Source organism: Apus apus, chromosome 1, assembly GCF_020740795.1.
Source record: "Apus apus isolate bApuApu2 chromosome 1, bApuApu2.pri.cur, whole genome shotgun sequence".
Lineage (NCBI taxonomy): Eukaryota > Metazoa > Chordata > Aves > Apodiformes > Apodidae > Apus > Apus apus.
Window position 1 is genome coordinate 71,882,698 of NC_067282.1, and position 25,522 is coordinate 71,908,219.

Here is a 25,522-nt window from a genome sequence, read left to right on the forward strand (position 1 = left end):
TGCTTCTGTCAGGAGACAGTATGTTGAGAATATTCAGACACACAGCACCTAGCATCTTTGCATACTTCTAAAATGGGTATGTTTCTCAGAAATGCTGGCTAAGTGCTTTAAGAGCTCACGTAATGAATGACTGTAAATAACCTGCATGAGGAGTTGTGGCCTACTTAGCAAAAAAATCAAGGAAATAAGGAATATTTTGACGGTTTCTGAGTCCAATCAAGAGGACTCTTCTTTTAATCTGTTTGCTAACTACACATAGAGTCTCAGACTTTAAAAAGATAGTTGCTTGAGATGAATCACAGTAACCGCAAAGATGGTGTCTAGCCCATAGCACCTGAAAGGTACCAGAATTCTGGGCAACCTAAATCCATGTATACAAAGAAGATACTTAGGAATATAAAGTCTTTTGATGAAAACTTAGGATATCTAAAGCTGTCTGCGGGACTGAAGAACAGGTCTTTTCTGTGTTCCATATGACTGTTCATATAACTGAATATGGATGCTTTTGTGTTTCCAAAAAGTCCAACTACTGCACACTTCAGATGTTTAAGTTAAAAAATGTAGTTCTCAAAACCACATTCAGCTATTTCCCAATCCCAACACTGCTGAAAATCTTCACATGCCTAAACTCTTAATCATTAAAGTTCCCTATATGCCTCAAGTTCTGATTCTGAACAAGGCCACGAACATATTTTAGTTTTGACATGGCTGTATAACTCAGTGCTGATGACTCCTTCATCTACAAAAGGGACACTTCTCTCAGCTGACAAGCACAAGTTCAAGGGTAATCACACATGCAGGCTGCTTTTGATGACTTTCACTAAACATACCTGGGTAGATCCATCCATCATGTACTTTATGACAGTTCCTTCATTGGTGATGACTCTTGACACTTCTTGCTCTATTTGCCATGCCACAGGCATATACAGATGAGAGTTCTTTACCTTTTGGGGATAACTCTGCCTAACCAGAATTTCCAGAGTATGCTGCTTGGGCTGTTCTCTCTTGGTGTCTTTGTGTTTTATTGCACCTTCTGTAACCTCATGCTCCTTCTCTTCACTTTCCACAACCTCCTCCTTCTTTGCTTCGGTCTCCTCTTCCTTAACGTCATCTGCTTTGGCCTCACTTTCCTTTACCACCTCTTTCTCAGCTTCAGACACAGTGGCTTCACCTTTCAAATCTGAGAACAAATTTTGAATTACTTAATAACGCTTAGCACACATTCAAACCGTGCTAAACACCCAGCATCATGGTGGCTACAGAAGGTATAATACACAGAGTAGGAGACAAACTCTCTTTTTCAAAAACAATTCAAAGCAGTCAACTGTTCACAAACTCTGCACCCTCCTGTGGAGGTGTCTGTCTTTACAAATGAAAATGAGACAAACTTGAAGATGGAGTTATTATGGGTGCTGAACTTTAGGAAGACTGACATTAGGTGAGAGGAATTTCCTAACTGCATATAAAAATGAAAAATTTACTGAGTTTCACCAAGTTTGAGCTTGCTTATAAACTGAAGTTAGATATTTTGTCTACCTGAACAAATAAGGTTTTTAGATTAAATTTTGGCAGTGTTGAGTGTGCTAATCAGTATAATTATGGTAGTTGTGTCCAGAGACTACATGTACATGTCCATGTCCATATTTGTGCTGTTAACCTTAACTATTCAGCATTTCAATTCATGCTCCTTGCCAAACAACCTACCTTTGAAAACCTTCTGCATCCTCTTTACTTCTTACCAGATTGATCAAAGCACATTTACCCTAAACTGGAAAAATGTGCCAAGCTGGCTCCAGCCACAGGGTTGATTTTGTTAATCATTCCTACCATTAAAAAAAGAGCATAACTTAACTCTGGTATAAAGTACTACCTTTCAGTTTCAAGCCCTTGAAATCTGCAATACCTGTGTTTACAAGCTGTCACCAAAATTCTGTTTCCTTGTACCTCCAGGCTCTCACCAGTCATTTTTTTGATCTTTTCTTTGGTAATTAAATTTGGTTCTCTGGTGACATGAGCTCATTGTAAGATACATCTTTCAATGCTTTAATAATTCTTGTTAGTCTTCCCTGAATCTTTCAAAATATGAACATCTTGTCTTGTGGACTTCAGAACAGTACACGATTCCAAAGGAGGTGCAGATATAGGTAACATAAAAATGTTCCTATTATCACTCAAGATTCTTGGAAAGATACGTATTTATGAATTGAAGTTGCTCATTTTTCTTTGGAATTCCAATATACATGTTTATTCAACTGATTATCCAACATGAGTCTGAAGTGCTTTTAGGGTTGCTGCTTCCCTGCCTCCAATCTGTTATGTCCAACTACTTGCCATTTTACATTTCACATCTGTTTGCATTAAAACACATTAATTTATGTTGCAAGTATTATTAAACAGACATTATGACAGGCTTAGTAATCTGAGATGTTAAAAAATTAATGTTGTTACATCTAAGGCCATCAAAGCAGAAATAATTTTCTTCTATAATTTTAACTTATTTTAAAATTCCTTACTTTGCAGTGGCTCAGAAAACTTGCCTCCAAAAATTTCACCAAGGAAAGTTAATACTAGTCCATTGGGACAGGAGACATTCAAACTTGGGAAATCAAGAGCATCTGACATCACTTGTGTTTTGGAAGCTGATTCTTCCATTTCCACCTACAGAATTAATAATGAATTAGTTTTATTTTACATTTTAAGAGAAAAAAGAAAATATTAGACTACAGATTATCAGTGGTTTTGGGTTTTGTTTTGTTTTTTTTTTGTTAAGTGCTTTCTACCACTCATTTTTAACATTTTGAAAGCTTATGGATTCTGAAGTGGAAACATTACGTTATCTTCTTTAATTATATGCTTTCTTCTTCCATTCCTCCTTATTAACCCTTGAAGAGCAAAGCCTCCTGACTTTATTAATTTTGCTGACTCATTATGCTATCTTGTGCAGAGCGGTGAGATGACAAGAAATGCAGAATGTGAAGCAGATCAGCGTGAAATAATTATTGAAGTTGCACATCAGTTGGTTTACCTATAATCATTAAAAGACCACAAAGGATAAGTAAAGCAGTATTTCTAGTCTGCTGCAAATAAAGCACTGACTTGAGAAGGGGACAGGAAAGAATGTTTGGCAGTCAAAATGTGTAATTGTCTGTGCACTGGTCTGTAGTGGAAACTGTTCCGATGACTACAAAAGATGAGGTTGACCAAAAGAATGTCTGAAGACTCTGGAACATTTTCAAAAAATACAACAATAGATCCGTTGATGTCATCCCCCCGTGTGACAATGAAGTGCACTCTGCTGGTAGTCATAAGATGAAAACAGCTTTGGGTTGCAGAGAGATGTAACAGAGAGAACTTGTCCTGATATTACCCCATATTCTTGATTTTTAGTAATAGAGATATAGGGGAAAATTGGCAGATGTTTTGTCACCTGATTTTCAGCACATAGGATGCTGTACATTTTATGGTTACTTTACATAGTATTACTGGGTAATTAAGGCTATCCTCAGTACCCTAAGATCATAGTCACGGGATCATGGAGAAGAAATCACAGACTAGGGCAGAAGTAAACCTCAGTTGTCATCTACTTCTTCCTGCTAATAGTTAAAAAAATAAAGATAAAAAAAATCAAGTATGTCTATAACATTAGAGAAAATGTAACCTATTCTAAAAATCAGGACTGGAAATTCCTGGTATCTATGCCAGTGCTTTACCTGGACTACCCTTACTGACATTTTTCTGTTGGTTAGCCTGAATCTCTCCTGCAAAAAGTTAGTTTACTTCTGATAATTTCTTCTGATTATATGGGCAGCATAAGAGATGATGGTGTCCCTTTACATCTTTACAGAAGGCTCTTCTGTCTTTGTGCTCTAGATCAAAAAAACCCAAACCAAGTCTTTTCATCTTTCCCCACTAGTCAAGCTTTCTAGACCTCTGACGTTGGTGCTTTCCTTAGAACTCTCCAGTGTGGCACACATTTTTCTTGAAGTGCAGCATCCATAACTGGACACAATTACTTCAACTGAGGCCCTATCAGCCCTGAATGGAAAATAACTTCACATATTTAGTAGGCTATTCTCCTGTTTATTCACCTCAACATGGTCTTTGCCCTTCTCACAGCAAGATGGCATTGTTGACTTATTTAAAGCTTGTGATTCATTGCAACTCAGACCTTTATAGAACTGCTATTGATAGAATTAATTCTGTACATTGATTATTTGTATGTAACTATAGAACCTAGCATTTATTCTTACTGAATTGCATCCTATTTTCCATACAAATTTGTCTGTTATCAGCTCAATTTTAATCCTGCCCTCCAAAATACTTGCATATTCACACAGCAGGGTGCTGTATGCACTAATATGGGATACTGTCTTTCAGGGTTTTTATAAAACACCAAAAATGGACTGAAGACATTCTAAATGAAATAGTAAAGTCTTCTGGAAGAAGAGGAGGAACGTTGACATCCTCCTGACTGAATTTTAATGGTAGAGGAATTCCTTTGTGTAGGGTTTGTTTACACCACACAAATGCTGCATGTTACGCTGAGTGCTGTTTGGCGACTCCGAACACCACTTTCCATGCTTATGCTCTTTAAAAACCTAGCTCAAATTGTTGAAATTGGGTCAACAGGCTTTTTGTGGATATGGGCAGAATCCATATCGAAGCAACATAGGTATATGGTGTTTAGAGAGTTTTCCAAGGCTATTCTTACAGCTCCCAGTACACATTCACCCTTGTCTGTCTTATTACTTTCCCCTTTCACTTGCTTTATAACTAAACCTATCTCCTGTTTCTAATAAATCTGCATTGCATTTAACCCTTCATTTCCATATTGCCCTTCTACCTCTTGAAACAGTGGTTGCCTAAAATACTCTGCCAATAGTTAGCTGAAGCAAGCTGAAATAAGCAAGGTTAGTAATTTTGCAGAGTGGAATTGTGACCCATTTCTGAATTGATATGGCCTCCCTCACTCATGTTTTTATGCCAAAAAAGCTTCTCATAGAGCTTTGTGGAAGATGTTTCAGATTAAAACTGTGCGTTTTTTATGCGCATGGTCCTGTAATTCCAGTATTACTCTGTGCTAAGTATTCCATAACAGAAATTCAGGATCTGCTTTTGAAATGTCATCCATAATTTCCAAAGGACTGTCCTGTGAAATAAATACTTCAGTTATACACAAAAATAACTTCCTTAATTTGCTGGTCCCTGGCTTGTGATCAGCTGGAAAGACCAAATTGCAGAGCAAGCTTTTGCAAAACTGTCTCCACTTATTTACTGGTTGGTTAGATGTTACAATACAAGTTTTAGACAACACAGAAAAATTTTCCTACTTGGATAAACTGAAAATTAATGTCTAGAGCAGTTGTAGTCACTGAGATATTAATAACGTAACAGGTGTAACTGTAAAACCAAAACTGACATAAGTATGTGGACCATGGAAGACACGCTGTTTTACATCATGGAGTCATAAAGGTTGCTTCATGTATAGCTGCCAGTATGTACATCTGAGAACAGCTAGAAATGTAAAACAACTACTTAGAAGCACCAAAAATTGTTAGAAATGTGTTAAGGCACAGTCTGAAACCCTCTGAGAAGAATGTGTGTTTCTGTTACATACATTTATGTACTGAATTTTTGTCTGTGTTCATTGGATAACGTCTGCTCTCTCACCTTTCCTTCTTCAAGCTTTACCTGGTCATCAGGTGATGGAAGGCCTGTTTTGCTAAGGCTTGCTTTTGCAGTTGGCTGAGATTTTCCTGATTTTTGTTTGGCAGACTTATCTTTTTTTCCTGAAGCTGATGTAACAGGAGAAACTATGGTCGGACTATGAACAGAAGGGATGTTCAGAATTCTTGCCAAGAGAAGGTCTGTTTCATCATCTAAGAAAGGGAAAAGCAATCTTTTTAATACAAGTAAGTTTAATAAATGGAGACCAACACATTTTCTTTTTTAACAAGATTTTGTACACTAAACTTTACCTTAGAAATAATCACCTCAGTGGAGGAAGTTATTATTTCAGATAGAGAGACTAAATATATGAAATTATTTAGAAAATATTTCTGTAGACTATCTACTCGTCAGCCTAAAAGACATCTTGAAACTATTGTTTCCCACGGGTTGTCACTTGTCTCTCAAAAATAAAAAACACAATTAAAAAAATTCTCTTTTACCTCCAGAATACCCAGATAGGTGGAGACATTCTGAGTCTAGTATCTAGGAAATGATCACTGTTGTTATGCTTTATCATGGGCTGATCTAGCACAGACTACCTCCAGCAGTTTTGCATTACATAGCTCTATTTTTGCTATAATGATTCAGAAAGATTCTGATGATCCAGACTTGCTAAGAATCTCCCAATTCTTAAAAGGCCAAGCATGAGGACAGTCTGCTTAGCGTGTTGACAGGGAGTAGGCATGCTGCCTTTCAAAACAGTTTCTTGAAAATAAAATTAATACAAACTAAGATTTTCTGTAAACTTTTTTGTTTCAACATATTTACACTTCTCTTTAAACAGAAAACCCCAGCCACCTCTAACCTTAACTGTTTTTTTAATTTTATTTTATTTTTTATCATCCCTTCTTGACTGAAGGCAGCCTAAGTCCCAAACCTACAACTCATGAACTGACACCTTGTTTCCCATCCAGACAATTTAAGAAATTGAGTTATTGTTTCTTTTGGAGAATTTGTTACCCCTGATGGACCAATTTCTTATCCACATCTTGACCACACACTGTAGATAAGAACTGAAAACACCAGTGAGCAAAACATAATGGTCTCAGAAATTATCTTTTGAAAACCTTTTTAAAGTAAATAAAGCAAGTTTGATTTGCCACATAGTTTCTATAAAGTATGAACTTTACTGACAAGTCAGTTATTTCAAGAATGTCTTTAGGAATACTTAGAATTTTTTATTTGTTTGTTTTGGTAAAATTACATTTTAGTTCTGCTTTTTCCAATGAACAATCTTATTTAATGTGAAAACTGATATATTAGGCAAAGAAAATTTAAATAACCAATTGACGAATTGCAAGCCAGATCACAGACAAAGAAGGAAGGACATGCATCCAGAAGCATGCTAACAGAACCATTCTGGTGTGAGATAACAGAATTTTCTGCAGATGAAGTGTTAGTATATTTTGGCTGAAGAAGATAAAAAATAGGCCTAAGTGCTAATTCATCCACTATTTCCAGAAAGTTTTGGAATAGATGGTTTTAGCTCTGCAGATAAGAAAATGCAGAGGTCACCTTAAAAACCAAGTTCTGAACTACTAGAAAGGCTGCCTGCATGTTCAGTTGCCTTTTGGATGATTCTGGATTTATGGCAGCTACAAAAGTCACGCAGAATTTCAGACCTTCAGGCTAGAAGAAACTATTAGATAATCTGGTGAAAAAGCCCTGTTTAGGAGTCCATGGATAATATACCTTTCACTTCATTTTTGAAACCTTCAATCTCAGTTTTATTTTGGTCACAGTGATAGGGAAACACACAGCTATCTGAACAGATCCACAATCTTTAGCCTGAAAGGGAAATTTCAAAGAATCACACAGAATCACAGAATTGTTACGGTTGGAAAAGACCTCTGAGATAATTGCATCCAACTGTCAACACTGCCCCCCACTTCAAAAAAAATAAATCAACAGAAAAGAACCCACTGCAGCATGTCCTGAAGTGCCGCAATAAAAGCTCTGTGGCTTTTACAGCTGATTGGAAGTCTGAGAAAAGGTGAACACATCTGTTTAATTTATAACATGCTAGAGATAAATTCTCCACTGATACGTAAAATAGGATAGTTTAAAATTCTCTACAGGGTCCATTCTGATGCACATTTATTAGATGGCATGGCTATGAAATAAGCAAGTAATAGTACCCATCTAGTGGATGGTGTATGGCGAGAAGAATAATAAACTTTGACAGAGCTGGTGCTCCACAGACAAGTACCATAGCTGAAAGGAAGGATTCTGAGGCAACTGTCCAACAAAATAATCAGTGAAGGTAATCCATCTTGTCAGGTGAGTATAAATATCTATGTGAACACTGCAAACTGGGTATAAGAAAGTTCATACGTATAGTGAGGGGAGCTATCCTCCATCACAGCTACCCATGCTGAGAAGTGGAGCTCACTCAGTTTCAGATGGACACGACTTTGCATAGTGTTGAATTTGGGAATAAAAGCTGTTATAGGCTCTTGACCCCTAAGGAAATTTCACCTGCCCCTTTACTCTGGTTGCACTGAAAATTGAGAACATAATCTTTAAAGGTAACAGTAAAAAAGAGTGAATTGTTGAGACTGAAGTAAAGTGCCTTTGGATATCTTGGGAGAGATGGGAAATTCCAGAGGACAGTCAGATTAAGGAAGGTTTCCTTCTTCCTGCACACACATGCAGATTTCTAGCACTTGGAGTTGTATTTTCAGTTTCATCAAGGCACAAAGAGCAAGTGCAAAGGTTCTATAACACCCAGAGGCAAAAGCCCCATAGATGCTCAAGTAGTACCAGATTAATGAAGCAGTGAGGAATTTACTTCTAAGCCTGGCTGTAAGGTGGTCTAAAATTAGATTTTGGTCACACTATGAAAAACAAGTAATAATTCAAAACTTAAACCAATATTAACATTTAACAAAGAAATAAAAAGATATGCATAAGGCTGAGGACTTTAGTCATCTTAGCTTCCCTAAAAGGATGATGGAAATGAGAAAAACAGTAAGAAAAAATGAAAATTTGAGAGGTTTCTGAAAACTATTTCAGTAATGCAAGGGAAATGAGTAATTTTTACTCAATTTAACCAATCAGTGAAGAGAAACTGTGGATGACATGGCATACTGTTCTACATTAGAGATAGATGGCATATGAGAATAGTCTAAGCCAGAATATTTCTGGACAGAATTTTTCTGAGCACTTATAATACAAAAACTCACAAGAGGAATTAAGCATAAGCAAGTGATTGTAGAAATGCAGCAAACAATTCAAGAATGCCAGTCTGAAGTGCTGCACTAAAGCTCAACATGGCAAGGATTATTCCAAAGTAGATGTGAAAAAGCCTGAACATCACCGCTGACATGCAGGTGTTTAATTAGGCAAGTCTCTCTTTTACACCAAAATACAAGTTTTCACCATCCACTACAGTGGAAATGCTCTCTTGGCCCAAGTTCTTAAAGTCCTTTCTAAGTAATTAATTTGTAAAATGTATTTGAATAATTAAAACTAGTGTAGAGTGGAACGGTTTACCACAGTTCGCACACAGATGCATTCAATTAAATGTTTTCATATTTTAGGAGCTGAAAAAGGCTGGGATTATTTTCTCATCACAGGAGGGTTTCGCATTTATCCATATGATGGTTTCCGTGGCCTTTCAAATGTAATGGAAAGAAAAAGCTCTTGGTAAAATCAGACGTTATTTCCACTGTGGTTTTGTGAAGCAATTGCTTCCAGTTGGTGAATGTGTTTATTGAAAGGCTGAGAGAAATCCCTCATTATGTCTATACAACTTTAACCCAAAGTCCAACTCCTAACATAAAATGAAAGTTCCATAATCACCTATATAAGTTTAAAAAAATATTATTCCTTGGAAAACCAAGAAGATTCCTCAGCAAGTCACATTTTCTTTGGCTCAAATTAATTGGCTGATTTTGCTGGGCCACTTAATAACAATACTTGCAAGTTTCTCCCTGCTCTGCTCTGTTTTCACAGTAAGTAAAAAAGCATGGAGACCTCCCTCCATTTTGAAATTGGAATCATAGAATATTCTTGACAATGTAATCTCATCTTGAGCCTTGCTGAAAATTCCTCACCATGTAGTAACAGCTGCTGAGAAAGGCAGAATTGCATGCAAGAAATTATTGGGTTAAGGAGTGTATGAAGAGAAAAAAAAAAAAAGGAAAAAAAATAATTTCTCCTATGGTTCTCAAATATCCTCTTCTATTTGCTTACTTTACCTGCTGTCTTCCCTGTAGGTCCATAATAGCTCACGGACAGCTGGATTCCATTTTCCAAGGTGGCTGAAAAAGATCCAAACTTGCTCCAAGATGTCTTTTGATTTTTCAATTTTCCTTGTTAAAAAAGAAATGGAATGGATTTTAAAGACATACACAAACAACAGATACCCGAAGCACCTGACGTGCAAACCAATGATTGGTGTGAACAGTGACTACTCAATGTGGGTCACTCATCTGTAAAATAGATTAATATAGGACAGGGAAAACTTTATCATTCCATTCATAGGACAGTATATAATAGTCTGTTTTGTGTCATATAGCTGCAATTTGTCATCTAGAAATTATGTTCTAATTAGCTAGGTGTGTAAAAACAAGTTTAATAGCAACAACTAGTAAAAAGCCTGTGTGAATTTGAACAGCAAAAGAACGTAGTTCTGGAGCCACAGATCCTTGCTTCTGTCCCCTTCCTGGCTGACAAGAATGCTGAAGTGTTAATTTCTACCACAGGTGGCCTACGCACTAAAAAAAGTTCCTGTCTCTCAGATATTGTCACAGGGACTGTACCTTGAGGAGAAAGTAAAAAGGAAGAAGAAGCTGACAAATTAGATCCAAAGATAGGTCTGGCATTTGTGAAAGTGGATCAGGAGACAAGCTCACTTAGAGGTGCAGGACAAGACATCATGGGATGAGTACATCAACTTTGAAAACCACACAAACTATGCAAGGTAACACCTCCAAGACAGTGACACTGGATCCAACCTTGCCCCTAGTTCAACTCCTACTGCCTTAAAGGAGCCTTCTGCTGGTAAGAGGAAATCCTTGGGATTTTCAATATGGGGAACAGCTTCTTAAAATTGTGAGGTGCAGCAGAGAAGATTACAAAAGAAGGTTAAGGCAAGCTACCAACAAGTAATCATCTCCCAGTTCTTTCATCAGCAAAGCACACATACTGAGACCCATCTTCTCCTATTTACTGTCTGTCATTGCAATGTTCACTGGTGACTATGACCTGCAGGATGCTGTTTTGCCATTTTGACTGCATTAAAAGCTTATCATTGTACCATTCAGCGACTGCCAAGTACCAGAGTGGATTGCTTCTTCCCTTCCCTACTGCCTTTCTATATGGTACTCCTGTTTACACAGGAGGAAGGCCACTCACTCTTGCCAGGTGAATACAACTTGCCTCAGATGCCAGCACACTGGTGATTGAAAGTGCCATTTGGTAGACCCCAGGATGATACAGGTCTACTTTCAGTAAGACAGACAAGAACCATCTCACTTGTGGAAGGGATGCACATTTTCTATTCAGACAATCTACAATTATACCACAGGTGGCAGGTGAAGCAAAGAAAAGGTGCAAGAACAGGTTGCTTTCTGACACTGACGAAAATTAAGAGCTAACACACCTACCACAACTTACACTTTTCCAATACTCTTCTGTCAGTGAGAGCAACTTTGTAGTGTTTTTGGTAAACACACAAATTATTATAGACTGGCTTCATTCTCGGAAACACTATTTCCTGGGCTCAGCAAGGATTTGGATTCAATGCTTTCTGAGTGTTAGCAACATGTCCACCAGCAGCAGAAATTGCTGAATTGCAACTGAAGAAAATTAGTTTCTCTTTACTCTTTTAATTCATTTATTGGCTTTGGAAAAGAAAGTTGTTTGCACCTGTTGACCTGTACTGTGCTTCTACATCTTGTGCTAAGGTGTCTCTACACGGTGCTTAAGTTGTCCAACTGGATTTTTATTTCTATTAGATCACTAACCTGATTTAATTTCTTGTTCTTTATGAGTATCTCGCACTGCCATTTCTTTTAAGTTTTTCTTGGGGTCTGTGATATGAATGAAGAAATTATGCTTGTCTATTATCACTTTCACCTTTATCAAAGTCGGACCTGCAAAACAATGGAATACTATTATTGCTCCCACCAGGCTTCAGAACTGCCCCAGACCTAAAAAAACCTAGCATCTGCAACTATAAAGAACACAAAAAGAAAGTTGTTCAGGAGTGGGCTGAAATGCTTATTACGAGACCACGAAGATGAAGTTCAAGTTATTTGAGCTTAGACTAAACAGAGTAGAACAACTCCTGTTTCTTAGATACATTGCATTTGACTGGACAAATTATTGCAACATATATTCTTGAAATATCATGCACTATTTGCCATTGAACAGATAAAAATGAACTGATTTTTCCCCATTTTTATTTTTCTGGTACTTTATTTATTTATCTATAGCAAACATACTATGGGAAAATGTAAACATTAGTTGTGATAGAGGAATTACTCTCACGATGTCTTTAACTGAATTTCTGCTACTGGCACATGAAAAAGCTTTTATGGATTAAGAAACTATGCCATCAGTTAGTGTAAAAAATGAAAGAATCACCTTTTAAAAACTCCATCTTCTCTACTTGAATCTGTCCTCCATCACATGGGAAGAGATATTGATTGGTTCCTGACACTTGAATGAGATCCTCCCCTGTATTGTAGCCAAAAAACTGGAAAACCAAGTTTTGGATTATGCATAAATGAGAAAGGCAGAAAACATGAAAGAGGTAAATGAAGGAGATATCACCAGAATCCCACAGTTCTGGCCAATCTTTTTGTTTAGATATTTAACTAATGTAATAACAACTTGTCAAATACACAGCATGTTGTTCTCCTATCCAAATAATTTCTCAGTTACTAACTAAAGTAATTTGTTACACATGACAGCAGAATCTGGTCCTTCAGTGGTATGGAGCCATCATGGAAACTGAAGAACAACAAGTAGACTGGTAGCTTAACATGTAATGGAAGTGAAAGAAAAATTCTGGACAGAGTGACAAAATGCAGTGCCCTTGGATCAGATAAAGGGCAAATAAAGATTCAGCTTTCCACCCACTGGATTTTGGAATTCAGACACTATAAATCTGATTTTTAGATCTCTGCCTTTCAAAGAGCCACAAATTGGCAAAAATAGGTGAGTGTATGCAAATAGGTTCGGATTTAGATGTTATATATCTCTGAGTTTGAAGTCTATACTTAAGCAAATTTAGACTAAAGTATATTGACTACCCAAGTTTTGGATGCAAGGCTTAGACTGTAAATATAAAGCAGTGCAAACTCCTGAGTAACTGTTTGGACAAAACTAGTGAAGAGTTCTCTCTGTAAGAAATACACCTGTTAGTACAACAGGCAGAATAACTTGTATTAAGGCTCCAACTTCACAAATTTTTCAACAGAAAATAACAGAAACACTGAACTCCTTTTCCTTGATTTCTAATAAGGACAGGCAAAAACTTCAAGTAGGCCTAACAGGCCCTGATTATGGGCATTGGGACAGGTTCATGTTCCCCTTTCCTACCCTCTCCCTTGAAAAATCACATTTTTAGGCAAAATTTGTCCCATAATGTATTTTCCATGGGCACAAAACTATTATTATCTGTGTGTTCATGTCACATCATACATACGCACAAAAAAAGTCAAATTAAGTAAGTCTTGTATAGGATAATCTTAAACATCAGAAACTGTTCTCCAAAACTTTTAGGAAAGGATTTACTGCTAAAACAAAGGAGTTTAACAAGACCTTGTTAGGCCTAATTTGCCCTGAACTCCAATTCCATAAGGAATAATAGTTTTGCTGTCATCTTGAATCTCTATATAAATAGCACTTTCCTAACTTGATGCAATAATAGACTTCTTACCCTATACACTTTCTCAGGCTGTGGTTCTGGGGTGCTAGAATCCTCCTCAAGTTCAGCATCTTCTCCTGGCTTATCACCTTCTTCATGTGTTTTCTCCTGTCCTTTCTTTTTATCTCCCAAAGCTTCTTTTTTTCCTTTTTTTTCTTCCTTAAGTTGTTCCTCTAGTAATTGGTCCTGCTCCTTCTTCCAAGCCTATTTTGAGTGTTAGGAATTCAAAAGACTGTTTCTGTTTGTATTACAAGGTATTTTGTATGTGCATGCTTAAAAGAGTACAAGTAAACAAACTCAAAGGAACCAATGTTCTAAGTCACTCTAAGAAATGTTTTCCAAATGTGTCTACAGTTTTACAATATTATGCACTATATTTTGTGTAAAATTACTACTCATTCAGTCCACAGAATCGGTCATTCTTGACCACAGGAGACATATCAGATGATTAACTGCTTCTTACATATTCAGTCATAAAATAATTATTTTGTTGTGCACTTCTCCACAATCTGCATCACCAAATCACAATGCATCAGTGGTATTAGTTTATTCCCAAAATGCAACTGTGAGATAAAATTATTTTATTTTCTTACAGAGAGAGGAATGAGCTATCAATGCCAGAATTATCAACTCGTGTCAGGAAGATATCTGAGATTTTCCAGAGTATTTGGGGCTTTGTAGCATTTTATATTCTAAGCATACGAAGGCACAAGCATTTCTGTGGAAGAAATGCTAAGCATTCACAGTGACAAGTTAGGCATTAGCTTAACTTGCGCCATGCCAGCTCAAATTGAGTACCCAGGAACTGGTTAACACCATTTCATATGTACATTCCAATACGTGTACTTTAAGTACAGAGTGTTACATACCACGTGAGAGGCCAAAAAAAGCAGGGGAACACAACATCAGTTAAGCTAGACTTGTGCAGATTAATGGATAGCACCAGTGCTAAGAGTTAAAAAACTACCTTAGCCAAGGAACTTACTGTGTGAACCTAAGCAAGCCAATTCATCTGTAGTGCATGACTATGGTCTACATCCATAAAATGGGATCCTCTGTCATAAGGGAAGTCTGAGGTACCATACTTACACTCCTTAATTTCAAAGAGCTGTAGACAGTGAAAGTAGGAGTTGGGTAAATAACTAGTTCCATGAATCTAGTTCTTATGTTTTAATATTTTTATAAGCTGAAAACTTCAACGAGAAGTAAAGTATTATCCATAACACTCTCTTCCTAATCCTGCGATCATGAATTGCTTTTGGAAAGTCTAGTCTAACTCCAAACAGTCTTCCCTTAAGAAAATAATATAATTGAATCAATAAGGAATAAATTAAAGAAAATAAGAAATAAAGTATACAAAAAATAGGCAAGAGCAGAAAAACTAGGAAGATTGAGTCAAGCCCATGTAGGAATGAAGTCTTACTTTCCTGGGAAAGCAGCGTTATTTAGTTCATTTCAGAAACATACATAGTTTTGCCTCACCTTTAGAGAACCTTCTCTGATAAACGAATCCCTTTTTTTGAATTGATAATCTGGAATGGTCTCCATTATGCTCTCAGGTGTCAGGCTGCCTTTGAGAAATGAAAGGACAACAAATATGGTTATAAATATATAAAAATGGAATAATGAAAAATATTTGGAATACAAAAGTGAAAGTGCAAGTAAATAAAAGACGTATTTGAAAACAGTAAAAGTATAAAAGTAGAATAGAGAAAATGCTACATATTTTTTGAGATAAATTAGAAAATCTGTTTGGGTTAGAAAAAACTTATCAGACAAGCAGCATTACTCTATAGTCATAACTGGGCACAAAAATACTAAACAATATATCAACGTCTTTAAAGATAGACTTTCTGCTTCTTGCTGTTGAAGGCCTTGCTCTTGCAACAAGGCTTTTTTGCAGTATTTATTATTTTTGCTACTATCACTGTTTCAGAATTCAGACCCAGTACTTTAACCAGATCACAAAACACCAGAATAAACTCACTGCCAGAATTATAGATATTACAACCTTTCAAGGCAAAAAAGTGAATAAATGCTGTCTGAACCTTGACTGAAGAAACACTTACTATATTCCCTGTTAGTATTAGAGCTTTATAGCACCTGTGACTCCTGAAAAGGCTATCTTCCTAGGTGTGTGGTTTTATATCATGCTCCTACGCCCAGTGTTTACTTGATAGAAAAGCTAAATTAAAGGACACTATCAGGAACTTACAGTTAAATTACCTTGTATTACAAAGTAGAAATTGCAGTGTGAGTTACAGCAGTGGCAGTGAAATTGAAATCACCTAAAGACACTATTGCCCATCTGCACGTCCCAGTTACAGGTAATTATCTTTTCTTCAGCAAGTGAGTTTATCTATGAATCATATCTGTCATGAGGCACCAGATGGGAAAGAGTCTAGCTCTTATGACAGTTAGATAGGTACAAATTATGATTTAGAAGTCATAATTGCCCTTTAGGTTTCCAAAATATAACCAGGTGTTGAGGGGTTGAGGAATAACATTCCTATTTCCATAAATGCTAATTGCTGGTACTAGGAGGTTTCAAAGTGCATTCTCAAAAAGGGTGAACAAAGCAAACCCCAAACATCAATAAATTATGGTTAATATCACTTTAATAGACAAATGGACAACTTGGACAAAAGTTCTCTTTTCTCAAAAGGGGTTTTCAGATTTTTCTGCCTGCTCAGCAGTTACTGTACAAACTGCTTACAATTCTCACTACCCAAAATGCTGCTTGTAGTAAGAGTTTTCTCTGCAGTCTAGTAAATTCCACTTTCCAGTTTTAGCTTCTAGCCCACAGCTTTTGAGTTCCAGCTTTTACCCCGCCCTTTTAAAATAGGAATTTTCCTGAACCATGTTGCCAGCTTTAACTACTGATGGTATTTTCATTTCTTCAGTCCTCTAAACAGATATTAGTATTTGTATGTAATCCTTTAAGTAATTCCATTAAATACAGCTGTTGTCCATGTAAATTGACATTAAAGACCTCAGTTTCAGAACAGAGAATGATGCAGAATATTTGAATATGTGTATGTAATTAGTTTCAAAACATTTATATCTATTCAGATGACAAACAGGGCTATTCTATGATATGCAGTTCTGCTCTGAGAAACTTTCGGTCTCAGCACTCAACAGGAAAATGAATTTTCTAGGATAAAACAAAAAGATACCCACTTCTGGATCTCTGAGGGAAGCCAGTTGTTTCAACAGCACTTGCAGACAATTCAAAAGGTCCTTCTGCCATGGCTTTTTTCTGTTTAAGAGCCTCTGTTTCCTTAGCTATCTTCTCTTCTTGGTATTTGTCTTCTTCCTCTTTCACCCAGTCTTCAATGGATTTAGCCACCAGCTCCAGATAATTCCTGAAAGCACAACACTCCTCTGTTTACCGTAACATAGTTTTCACTAATATGACTTCAGGTACAACAAGATCACTTTGCTTCTCAGTTTCTTATAAAAATATTATCCTACAGCCTTAGCGAGAAAGCTTGTGTTTGACAGGGTTTCTCAGTTTTTACAGGAGCTGATTCTTTTGCCTGGCTGGTATTTACTTAAGGTATCTTAAGTTTGGGATTCTGGTTATCCTTTCTGCAAAGAAGTATTAGAAACTTGTCTTCCAAAGAACGTCTGCTCCAACAGAAAATCCAGTAAACCAGAAAATACAGAGACATTCAGTTTAGGAAAGGCTCAGTCTCATTCTCCTCTTCACTGCTTTACCACAAGGATAGCTTATTTTCTTAGATGTTCTCAATTTATATTGTCTTTTAGAATACACTTCATTTATTTGTTTAGCACCTGAGGTGTTACTCTGTTTAATTTCTAGCTCTTCTTTATTAGTATGACACAAAAGGTGTTTGGAAATTCTCATCCAAATCCAGATTAGAGAATCAGTGCACCATAGCCTGGCATAATGAAGAATACTCACTATTAAAAACTGAGTGGAAGTGAGCACTGAATGACAGACTGATCCAGAGTTTGCAGCTGGTATCTGTAGCTGCATTGTCTTATCTTCCAAAGGTGTCTGAAATTACAGCTAAAACCACTCATTGTGAACAACTGCTTCTAACCACAGTTGCCAACCCTCTTTTGGGATGTTACCGTAATCCTTAAAAGTAAAATTCGTCGTGTGTGCAAAGCTAAAAGGGGCTTTTAAAGAATGCAAGAGATTCAGCTAGTGTATTTTCACCATGTTTCTCATTTATAAGTTCAAGATTATTAAATTGTATCCCAAAGCATTACAGTTTTTGGTTGTGAACATGTAGGCAGTACAACAGATTCTTGACCTCATGTCAGTTTTGAAGTTCTAATTGCTGCCTTACGTACTAAGTCCATGAGAATTAATACATAGACTATCTACACAGACTGGAGACATATAGACTTCATGTACAGCTCCAAGATACACAAGTCCCTCCCAGCTTCTGCAATGTAGGTGGAGCCTGCTTTGGGAATTCGCATGGAGAAACTGTTAATCATATACTCAGCATGGACAAGGTGACTCTGCTTGTATCTGAGAAAAGTGTGCAAGTTATCAAAAAAAAGATGTTGAAAACAGAAGGCAAAACTAGGCTGAAAACTGGAGTTGCCAGTACTGGAATAACTTGAAGATGAATATACATTATACATAAAAAAAGAGATTATTTGTGTGGAAAATATTTTAGGGCAATGAAACAGTAATTCAAAGTCAAAAATACACATTCTATTAATATGTATTCTTATGTCACCACTGCCAATGTCTGACTCAGAATCATTTCTCAGAAAAGATTATTCTTTTCCAGTAAATTGTGTAATATGTTTACTATGAAACAGTAAACAAGTGTCATTAAGATTAACTTTGAGCAAAAGAATGGTTTTGATAACATCTGAATTCATTTGGCTTCCTGATATAGTGGTCATTTAGCCTAATCAGAGTTGAAAAGTTTTATCACTGCAGATACATGTGACCATGGTTTTGGATCCCCTAGTCAGTAGCATCCACTGGATTTCAGGCACAGCCTCCTGCTGCCTACCATTTGAACAGGACAATTGCAGAATTTTTGGTTTGTTTTACATCAACTACATGACCTGATATGCATAAAGAAGAACAGGTAACTGCGATCTCCAGAGGCAAAAGCTGCTGCAACGTAAGAAATTTAACATCTCCCTTGCATGAGAATTTGCTGTAACAGGACCCACTGTAAACAATTGACCACCAGGTAGCAGAAATATATTCCAGACAGCAACTATGGAACAACCCTACAAAATGAGTCTTATAAAATGTCCCAATAAAGAGGTAACAAGCAAACACAGGTGCAGGGCTCCTAACAGACAGATAGTCAAGCACAGCATCTATTGTGTAATTGTAACTCTTCTGCGGTGTAAGTGTGACTCTTAAATATATCTCAAATATTAGAATGATAGCAATTTTAATAAAATAAAAATCAACAAATTGTTACTAAATTCAACATGAGCCAGTTACTTAATAACAAAGGTAAAACCCAGTAATACTACTGCTTAATTAATAAGTGGTGTTTGTGCCTGTTTCTGGCAACTCAGCAGGATCTGGATGCTAATTACAGGCAACAGACTGAAGCACTCCAGGTATTTAAAGAGTGTCTTCCACAGAAGTGTTATGTTGCTTGGAAACATTCACTAGCTTATGTTTATGATGCTTTGTCAGGAAATTTGATATTCTCTTCAGGAAAAAGGTTGAATGAGGTCAGAAAATATGCTGATTATTTTGCAGAGAAAAGGCAGACCTAGTGGGAGGTGTGCCAGCCCATGGCAGGGGTGTTCGAACTAGATGATCTTTAGGGTGCCTTCCTACCCAAACCATTCTGTAATTCTATGATACACGTCACAGAATAAAATAAGAGCTCAGAGCTCTTCAAATACAACAAGTAGTATACATAGAAATGCCATTGAATTTTTTAATGAAACAAGACCAAAGTCAAAACTTCATGTTAACTTTCATGTCAGTTTCTTTGGGAACTCCTTGCTGCTTTGAAACAGAACCTGATGAAACATCACTGCATAAATATGGTGTGCCCCAAGCAGAAGCTATCTTTAATTTCTAAGCCTTGTTTCCACTGTATGTGGAAGAGTAAAAAGGATGAAGAAGGCCACTATTTCATCCTCAAAAAAAAATTATAATGCATCTATCTATCAGAGAACATGCTTCATTCCTTCTTTGGACACAAAATGAGCAAATTTTATTTTTCAGGTATCAAGACCTCTTCCCATTTCTCAGTTGGCCTTGAACTGGCTATTTCAATGCCCTTTCAAGATGATCAGCCAAACTGTTTAAAGACCCACAGATGAAGAATTGCTGGTTCCTCACAATCTGCTCATACAGACAACATGACAACAATATGCCATTGGGATAAGGTGTTACTCAGTGTATGTAAACACCAAGTGACATTAGATGTACTAGGATATGTGATCTGGTCTCCAGTGTCTGTTCCAAAAGAGTATGCGTGTCCTGTGGGTCTGATGTCACATGTGTCAGCATTTTCAGGTACACCAGGCAGCTAAACCGGCACTAGGTGTTAATGTTTCAACAACTTGATTCAGGCCCTTAACGCTCAGTGCCCCAGAGAAGAATAAGAATAGCTGGCAAAGTGAACAGCTCTTAGCTCCAACAGACTTTTGTGTAACAGTCTTGGAGACCACTGACCCTCTGCCCAGGTCTATCTGAATGCAAGACCCAGGTTTACTTGAACACACCATCTTTCACTGCCTTCGGGGGAAGATTTCAGTTGTTGTATAAATGCAAAAAAACCCCTAATTGACCAGACATTTAGTAGATTTGCCTAACAACCATAAAACAGCCAGCATTTTATCAAGGGAACTTTGTGTTTCTGCTGGTAAATCTCTTCTGGCTCTGGTCCCAGTCACTGCTAATGACAACAGTCTCTCTTCATGGCAACCAATTCGAGTCCAAGTGCCTGGAAAGCTGAGAGGCACTCACACAGACCTCTTTAACTGACAGTAGAGATATGAAATGGAATTGAAAATGTTTTCAGGAAGGCACACCTTGCCTATTTAGTATTGAAACCTGATCAAATATATAGGCAGAAAGAACAAAATTCCATTAAAAGATTCCCATCTTTTGATAAATTAGGCACTTCACTTGGAAAAGGAAGCCTGCAGACAAAATGGGGGGTGGGGTGAATTTGCTTGAAATTCTATTTGAAAAATCAAATCAAATTAATACATAGAGCACCAGAATGACATAAATATAGTTCAGATGTCCTATGGCATCATAACTTCTTTATATATCAGTATATGGACACATATTCTGTTTTCACTCAATTATTTGGAAGAGCAGCTGGATCCACACGAACATTTTACTGCTGTTTCAGTGCAAAAATGTATGCCAAACTGAATAGGTCCACTGACAAAAGCTCTAATAGTGGACACATCAATCACCTGCATGCCTCAAACTGGTGTACAAATGGAGACAATGGATTAAGAAGAATGTGGTAATCTGTGAAAAAAATTATTCTAATACTAATAAAAGGCTCCTAGCTTTTCTTGAATAAACTGCCCAGTGACACCCAATTTATGTACAGTGTTGAAAAACCTGATAAGTATATGCTTAGATAGAATATGCTTTTTAATCTGCCACACCTGAAGTGTCCTTAGCATAATTTTCTTGATGTGGATATCCCTAATGTGACTTTGTGTGTATATCTGCATTATATGTATTTTTATAGTTTATGATAAGGAGTCATATACAGTTATGGCCTGGTCCTCCTCATTTGAAAAGCTTTGTCTTAACAGAATTCTTTTAAAAAATATATCAACATTCTCCACCTGCATGACCTGCTTTCTCAAAAATGTGTTACACTGCGATATCTTTTAATTTCCAGCCTTTGCCCCAAAGTACAACAATGCAGGCTTTTACTGAAAATGATTGGGAATGACACACGAAAGATAAAATCAGCTACCTGAAACCAACATTAGAGAGCAATGAAGTATTCCAAGTCTCTTGGCATAAACGATGCTGATTCATAGGATTGTGAAGAACCATTAGCAAAGAGTTCTCTTGGGTATAATGAAAGGTATCAATACATCTATATTCCTGGGATGCAGCATGAAGAACCTGAAAAGGAAAGAAATAAAGGTACATCCTTCCTCTAGACATTACCATGTGTACAGATGATGCAGAGCACAGCTTTCAGCAAAGGATGCTTCATAACTTCATTCTCCTACAAGACGCACAGAAAGCATTTGGAATCCTGCAATCTGAAGTGTTCAGGCAAGTGGAAATTGAAAATCCACTGCTATTCCTATTGAGAAGAGGCAGTCACTATGCTCCACTTTCTGAAACTAACTTTATGGCTAAATAATAAACAAATAAGCTCATATATGAAATAAACATCTAAACAAATTTAAATAACAAAGCATTTAAATAAATAAATAATTTTAAAGCTCAGTTAAGTTTACCTTTTATTTAATTTGATACACTATAACGTGAACATCTTTGACATGTACTGTGTTCTACATTATTCCACTGTTTCATACTGCCCTAGAATTTTCAATGTTTACATTGTCTGTAGGCTAAAAGTTATAGCTAGAGGAAAGCCTTAAAATTTATTTTTACAGAACTATGTAACTGAAGTAAAACTGAAATAATTCCATATCAACAAATACTCTCTTTAAACATGAAAACCTTAATAGCAGATGGTATAAAAATTATGTTCAGGTGACATGTAGTATAAAGAAATAAATATTACAGAATGCTACCTTCCATTGCAACAAAATGTTATTTTCTGTTGCAATTATTTTCCATCAGTTTTGAAAAGGTTCACTAATTATTGATAGCTAGTATTAGCTATATGTTGCATCAGAAGAAATTCCCCATGTACTGAAATGTATGACCAGACTTTACAGTTGTGATACTAAACAGGTGCTTTGGACTTCAAGCATGTGACAGGATCAAGTAAGAATTCATAGAATGGTTTGGGTTGGAAGGGACCTTAAAGATCATCTAGTTCTGATCCTCCTGCATGGGCAGGGACACCTCCCACTAGACCAGGTTGCTCAAGTTCCATCCAACCTGGCCTTGTACTCTTCCAGGGAGGGGGAAGCCACAGATTCTCTGAGCAACCTGTTCCAGTGTCTCATCACCCTCACAGTGAAGAATTTCTTCCTAATGTCTAACCTAAATCTCCCCTCTTCCAGTTTGAAACCATTACCCCTTGTCCTATCACTACAAGCCCTTAGAAAAAGTCCCTTCCCAGCTTTCCTGCAGGCCCCCTTCAAGTACTGGAAGGCCGCTATAAGGTCCCTCTGGAAACTTAACTTCTCCAGGCTGAACAGCCCCAACTCTCTCAGCCTGTCTTCATAGGGGAGGTGCTCCAGCCCTCTGATTCTCTTTGTGGCCCTCTCTGGACTTGCTCCAGGAGCTCCTTGTCCTTCCCATGCTGGGGACTCTAGAGCTTGACACAGCATTCCAGGTGGGTCTCATGAGAGCAGAGTAGAGGGGAAGAATCATCTCCCCTTGACCTGCTGGCCACACTTATTTTGATGCAGCCCAGGACACAGTTGGCTTTCTAGGCTGCAAGTGCACATTGGCGGCTCATGTTGAGCTTCTCATCACCCAACACCACCAAGTCCTTCTCCTCAGGGCTGTTCTTAATACATTCTCCACCCAACCTGTATTTGAGCTGAGGATTGCCCTGACTCCAGTACAGGGCCTTACTGAACTTCATGAGGTTGGCATGGACTCACCTCTTGTGCCTGTCCCTCTGGATGGTCTCCCTTCCATCCAGCATGCCAACCACACCACACAGCTTGGTGTCACCAGCAAACCTGCTGAGGGTGCACTTGATACCACTGTCCGTGTCTCTGACAAAGATGTTAAACGGCACCGGTCCCAGTACCGACCCTTGAGGAACTCCACTCATCACTGACCACTACACTTTGAGTGCAACCATTAAGCCAATTCCTTATCCACTGAGTGGTCCATTCATTGAATCCATATCTTCCCAGTTTAGAGACCAGGATGTCATGTGGGACAGTGTTGAATGCTTTGCACAAGTCCAGGTAGATGACGTCAGTTGCTCTCCACTTTTCCACCAATGCTGTGACCCCATCATAGAAAGCCACCAAATTTGTCAGGCATGATTTGCCCTTGATGCTGCCATGTTGGTTGTCACCAATCACCTCCACTTTTTCCATGTGCCTTAGCAGAGCTTTCAGGAGGATCTGCTCTGTGATCTTCCTGGGCACAGAGGGGAGACTGGCTTGTAGTTCCCTAGGTCTTCCTTTTTGAAAATGGGGGTTACCAGCTCAGAGTTTGCTAGGACATTTCCTTTCTCATGGAAACCTTTTGCTGCAGGCCAGGGTCTGCAAAATGAGAGACAAAAAGCAGCTGAATCATAGTAGGGAACTGAGGCAGGCATTTTGAGAGATGGAGCATCCTGCTACAACTGGAAAAGGGGAACGTATCCCCATCCAGGATAAAGCCAGTTTTTCTTTTGCTGATTCCTTTCTTTTTCTTTTCAGTGAGCTTTCTTCAACTAGCAACTGCGTGTTCTGCTAGGTTGATAAGACACTGGAATGTTTTTATAATTGCTGGGCCCTCAAGGTCGTGCCTTTGCTCCGCCGACTGAGACACTGAGGGGGGATTTGTGGCCCCCCTGTGGGAGGCTGGGTTAGACGAACAGCAAAACTGGCCAGAGATATTCCATCCCATATATCTACGTAGGCTCGGGGGAAGGTCGGAGATGACAGAAGAAAACTTCCTTCCTTCCTGCTTCGCTCTCTCGCTGCTTCGCTTCGCCTCTCCGTCTGCCTTCCTTCTTCTCTCTCTCTCTCTTTCTTCCGTTCATGGCCGGCGTCTGGGTATAAACAGAGGGCCAAGTGGATGTGCATCCTTTAAAGATGACGGTTCATGTTTTAGGCCTAGCATGGTATTTGATAAGTAAGTTGCCAGCATCTTAGTGGTTAACCTTTGTTGTTTAATTATAAGTAGTAAATTCACTGCTAATACAGCCTTTGCATCCTAACTGCACTTCTGTTCTCGTCTCCCAGTTTTGCAACACTTTTACCGTACTCATGCCTCTTGTCCAGAATAATTAAAATCTCCAATGTTGTATGCAATAAATCTTGATTGCTGCATATATGCATTGTCTGTCATCCATCCCATCTGGGATACCAGTCAGTGGGAAGTTTACCAGACTGCCACAACTTCTCAAATATGATGGAAAGCAGCTTTGTAACTTTATCTGCTAGTTCCACTGGGAGCCACAGATGGATCTCAGCAGGTCCCATGGACTTGTGCACTTTCAGGTTCTTTAGATGGTCTCAAACCTGTTCTTCTCTTACAATGGGCAGATTTTTCTTCTTGCAGTCCCTGCCTTTGCCTTCTGCAACTTGGTTGGTGTGGCCAGAGCCCTTGAAGGTGAAGACTGAGGTAAAAAATCATTGAGCACCTCAGCCTCCTCCATATCCCACATGACGGGGTTGCCTGTTTCCTTCTGGAGAAGGCCCACACTTTCCCTAGCCTTTCTTTTATCAATGATGTACCTGGTAGAAGCTTTTCTTGTTACCCTTGATGTCCCTGGCCACATTTACGTGGGCTTTAGCTTTCCTAACCTGATCCCTGGCTGCTCAAACAACTTCTTTGTATTCCTCTCAAGTTACCTGTCCTTGCTTCCACCCTCTTTAGATTTTCTTTTTACATCTAAGTGCATCCAGAAGCTCCTTGTTCCTTCATGCCAGCCTCCTGGCATTCATGTCTGCCTTCCTCTTTGTTGGGTTGCATTGCTCCCGGGATTGGAGGAGGTGATCCTTGAATCTGAATTGCAGCATATGAAGCTCAAGGCAGCACAGGAACTAACAATCCACTCCTCCCAAAAGAATGCCCACCAACTTAAGCCACCTACACTTGAACTCTTCCACATTTGTTCTTTCTGCCAG

General features: G+C 38.0%; 1 protein-coding gene across 1 annotated transcript in view; it reads right to left on the reverse strand.

Moving 5' to 3' along the window:
- Window positions 1-25,522, reverse strand: part of SPAG17 (sperm associated antigen 17) — a 106,400-nt gene that overhangs the window by 39,355 nt on the left and 41,523 nt on the right. The window contains exons 17-26 of the mRNA XM_051609012.1: window positions 21,544-21,698; window positions 16,793-16,977; window positions 15,095-15,183; window positions 13,625-13,816; window positions 12,325-12,436; window positions 11,703-11,831; window positions 9,933-10,046; window positions 5,692-5,879; window positions 2,514-2,658; window positions 831-1,180 (exon numbers count right to left, since the gene is read on the reverse strand). Of these exons, the coding sequence (XP_051464972.1) occupies window positions 831-1,180; window positions 2,514-2,658; window positions 5,692-5,879; window positions 9,933-10,046; window positions 11,703-11,831; window positions 12,325-12,436; window positions 13,625-13,816; window positions 15,095-15,183; window positions 16,793-16,977; window positions 21,544-21,698 (1,659 nt within the window). The remainder of the gene's footprint in view (window positions 1-830; window positions 1,181-2,513; window positions 2,659-5,691; window positions 5,880-9,932; window positions 10,047-11,702; window positions 11,832-12,324; window positions 12,437-13,624; window positions 13,817-15,094; window positions 15,184-16,792; window positions 16,978-21,543; window positions 21,699-25,522) is intronic.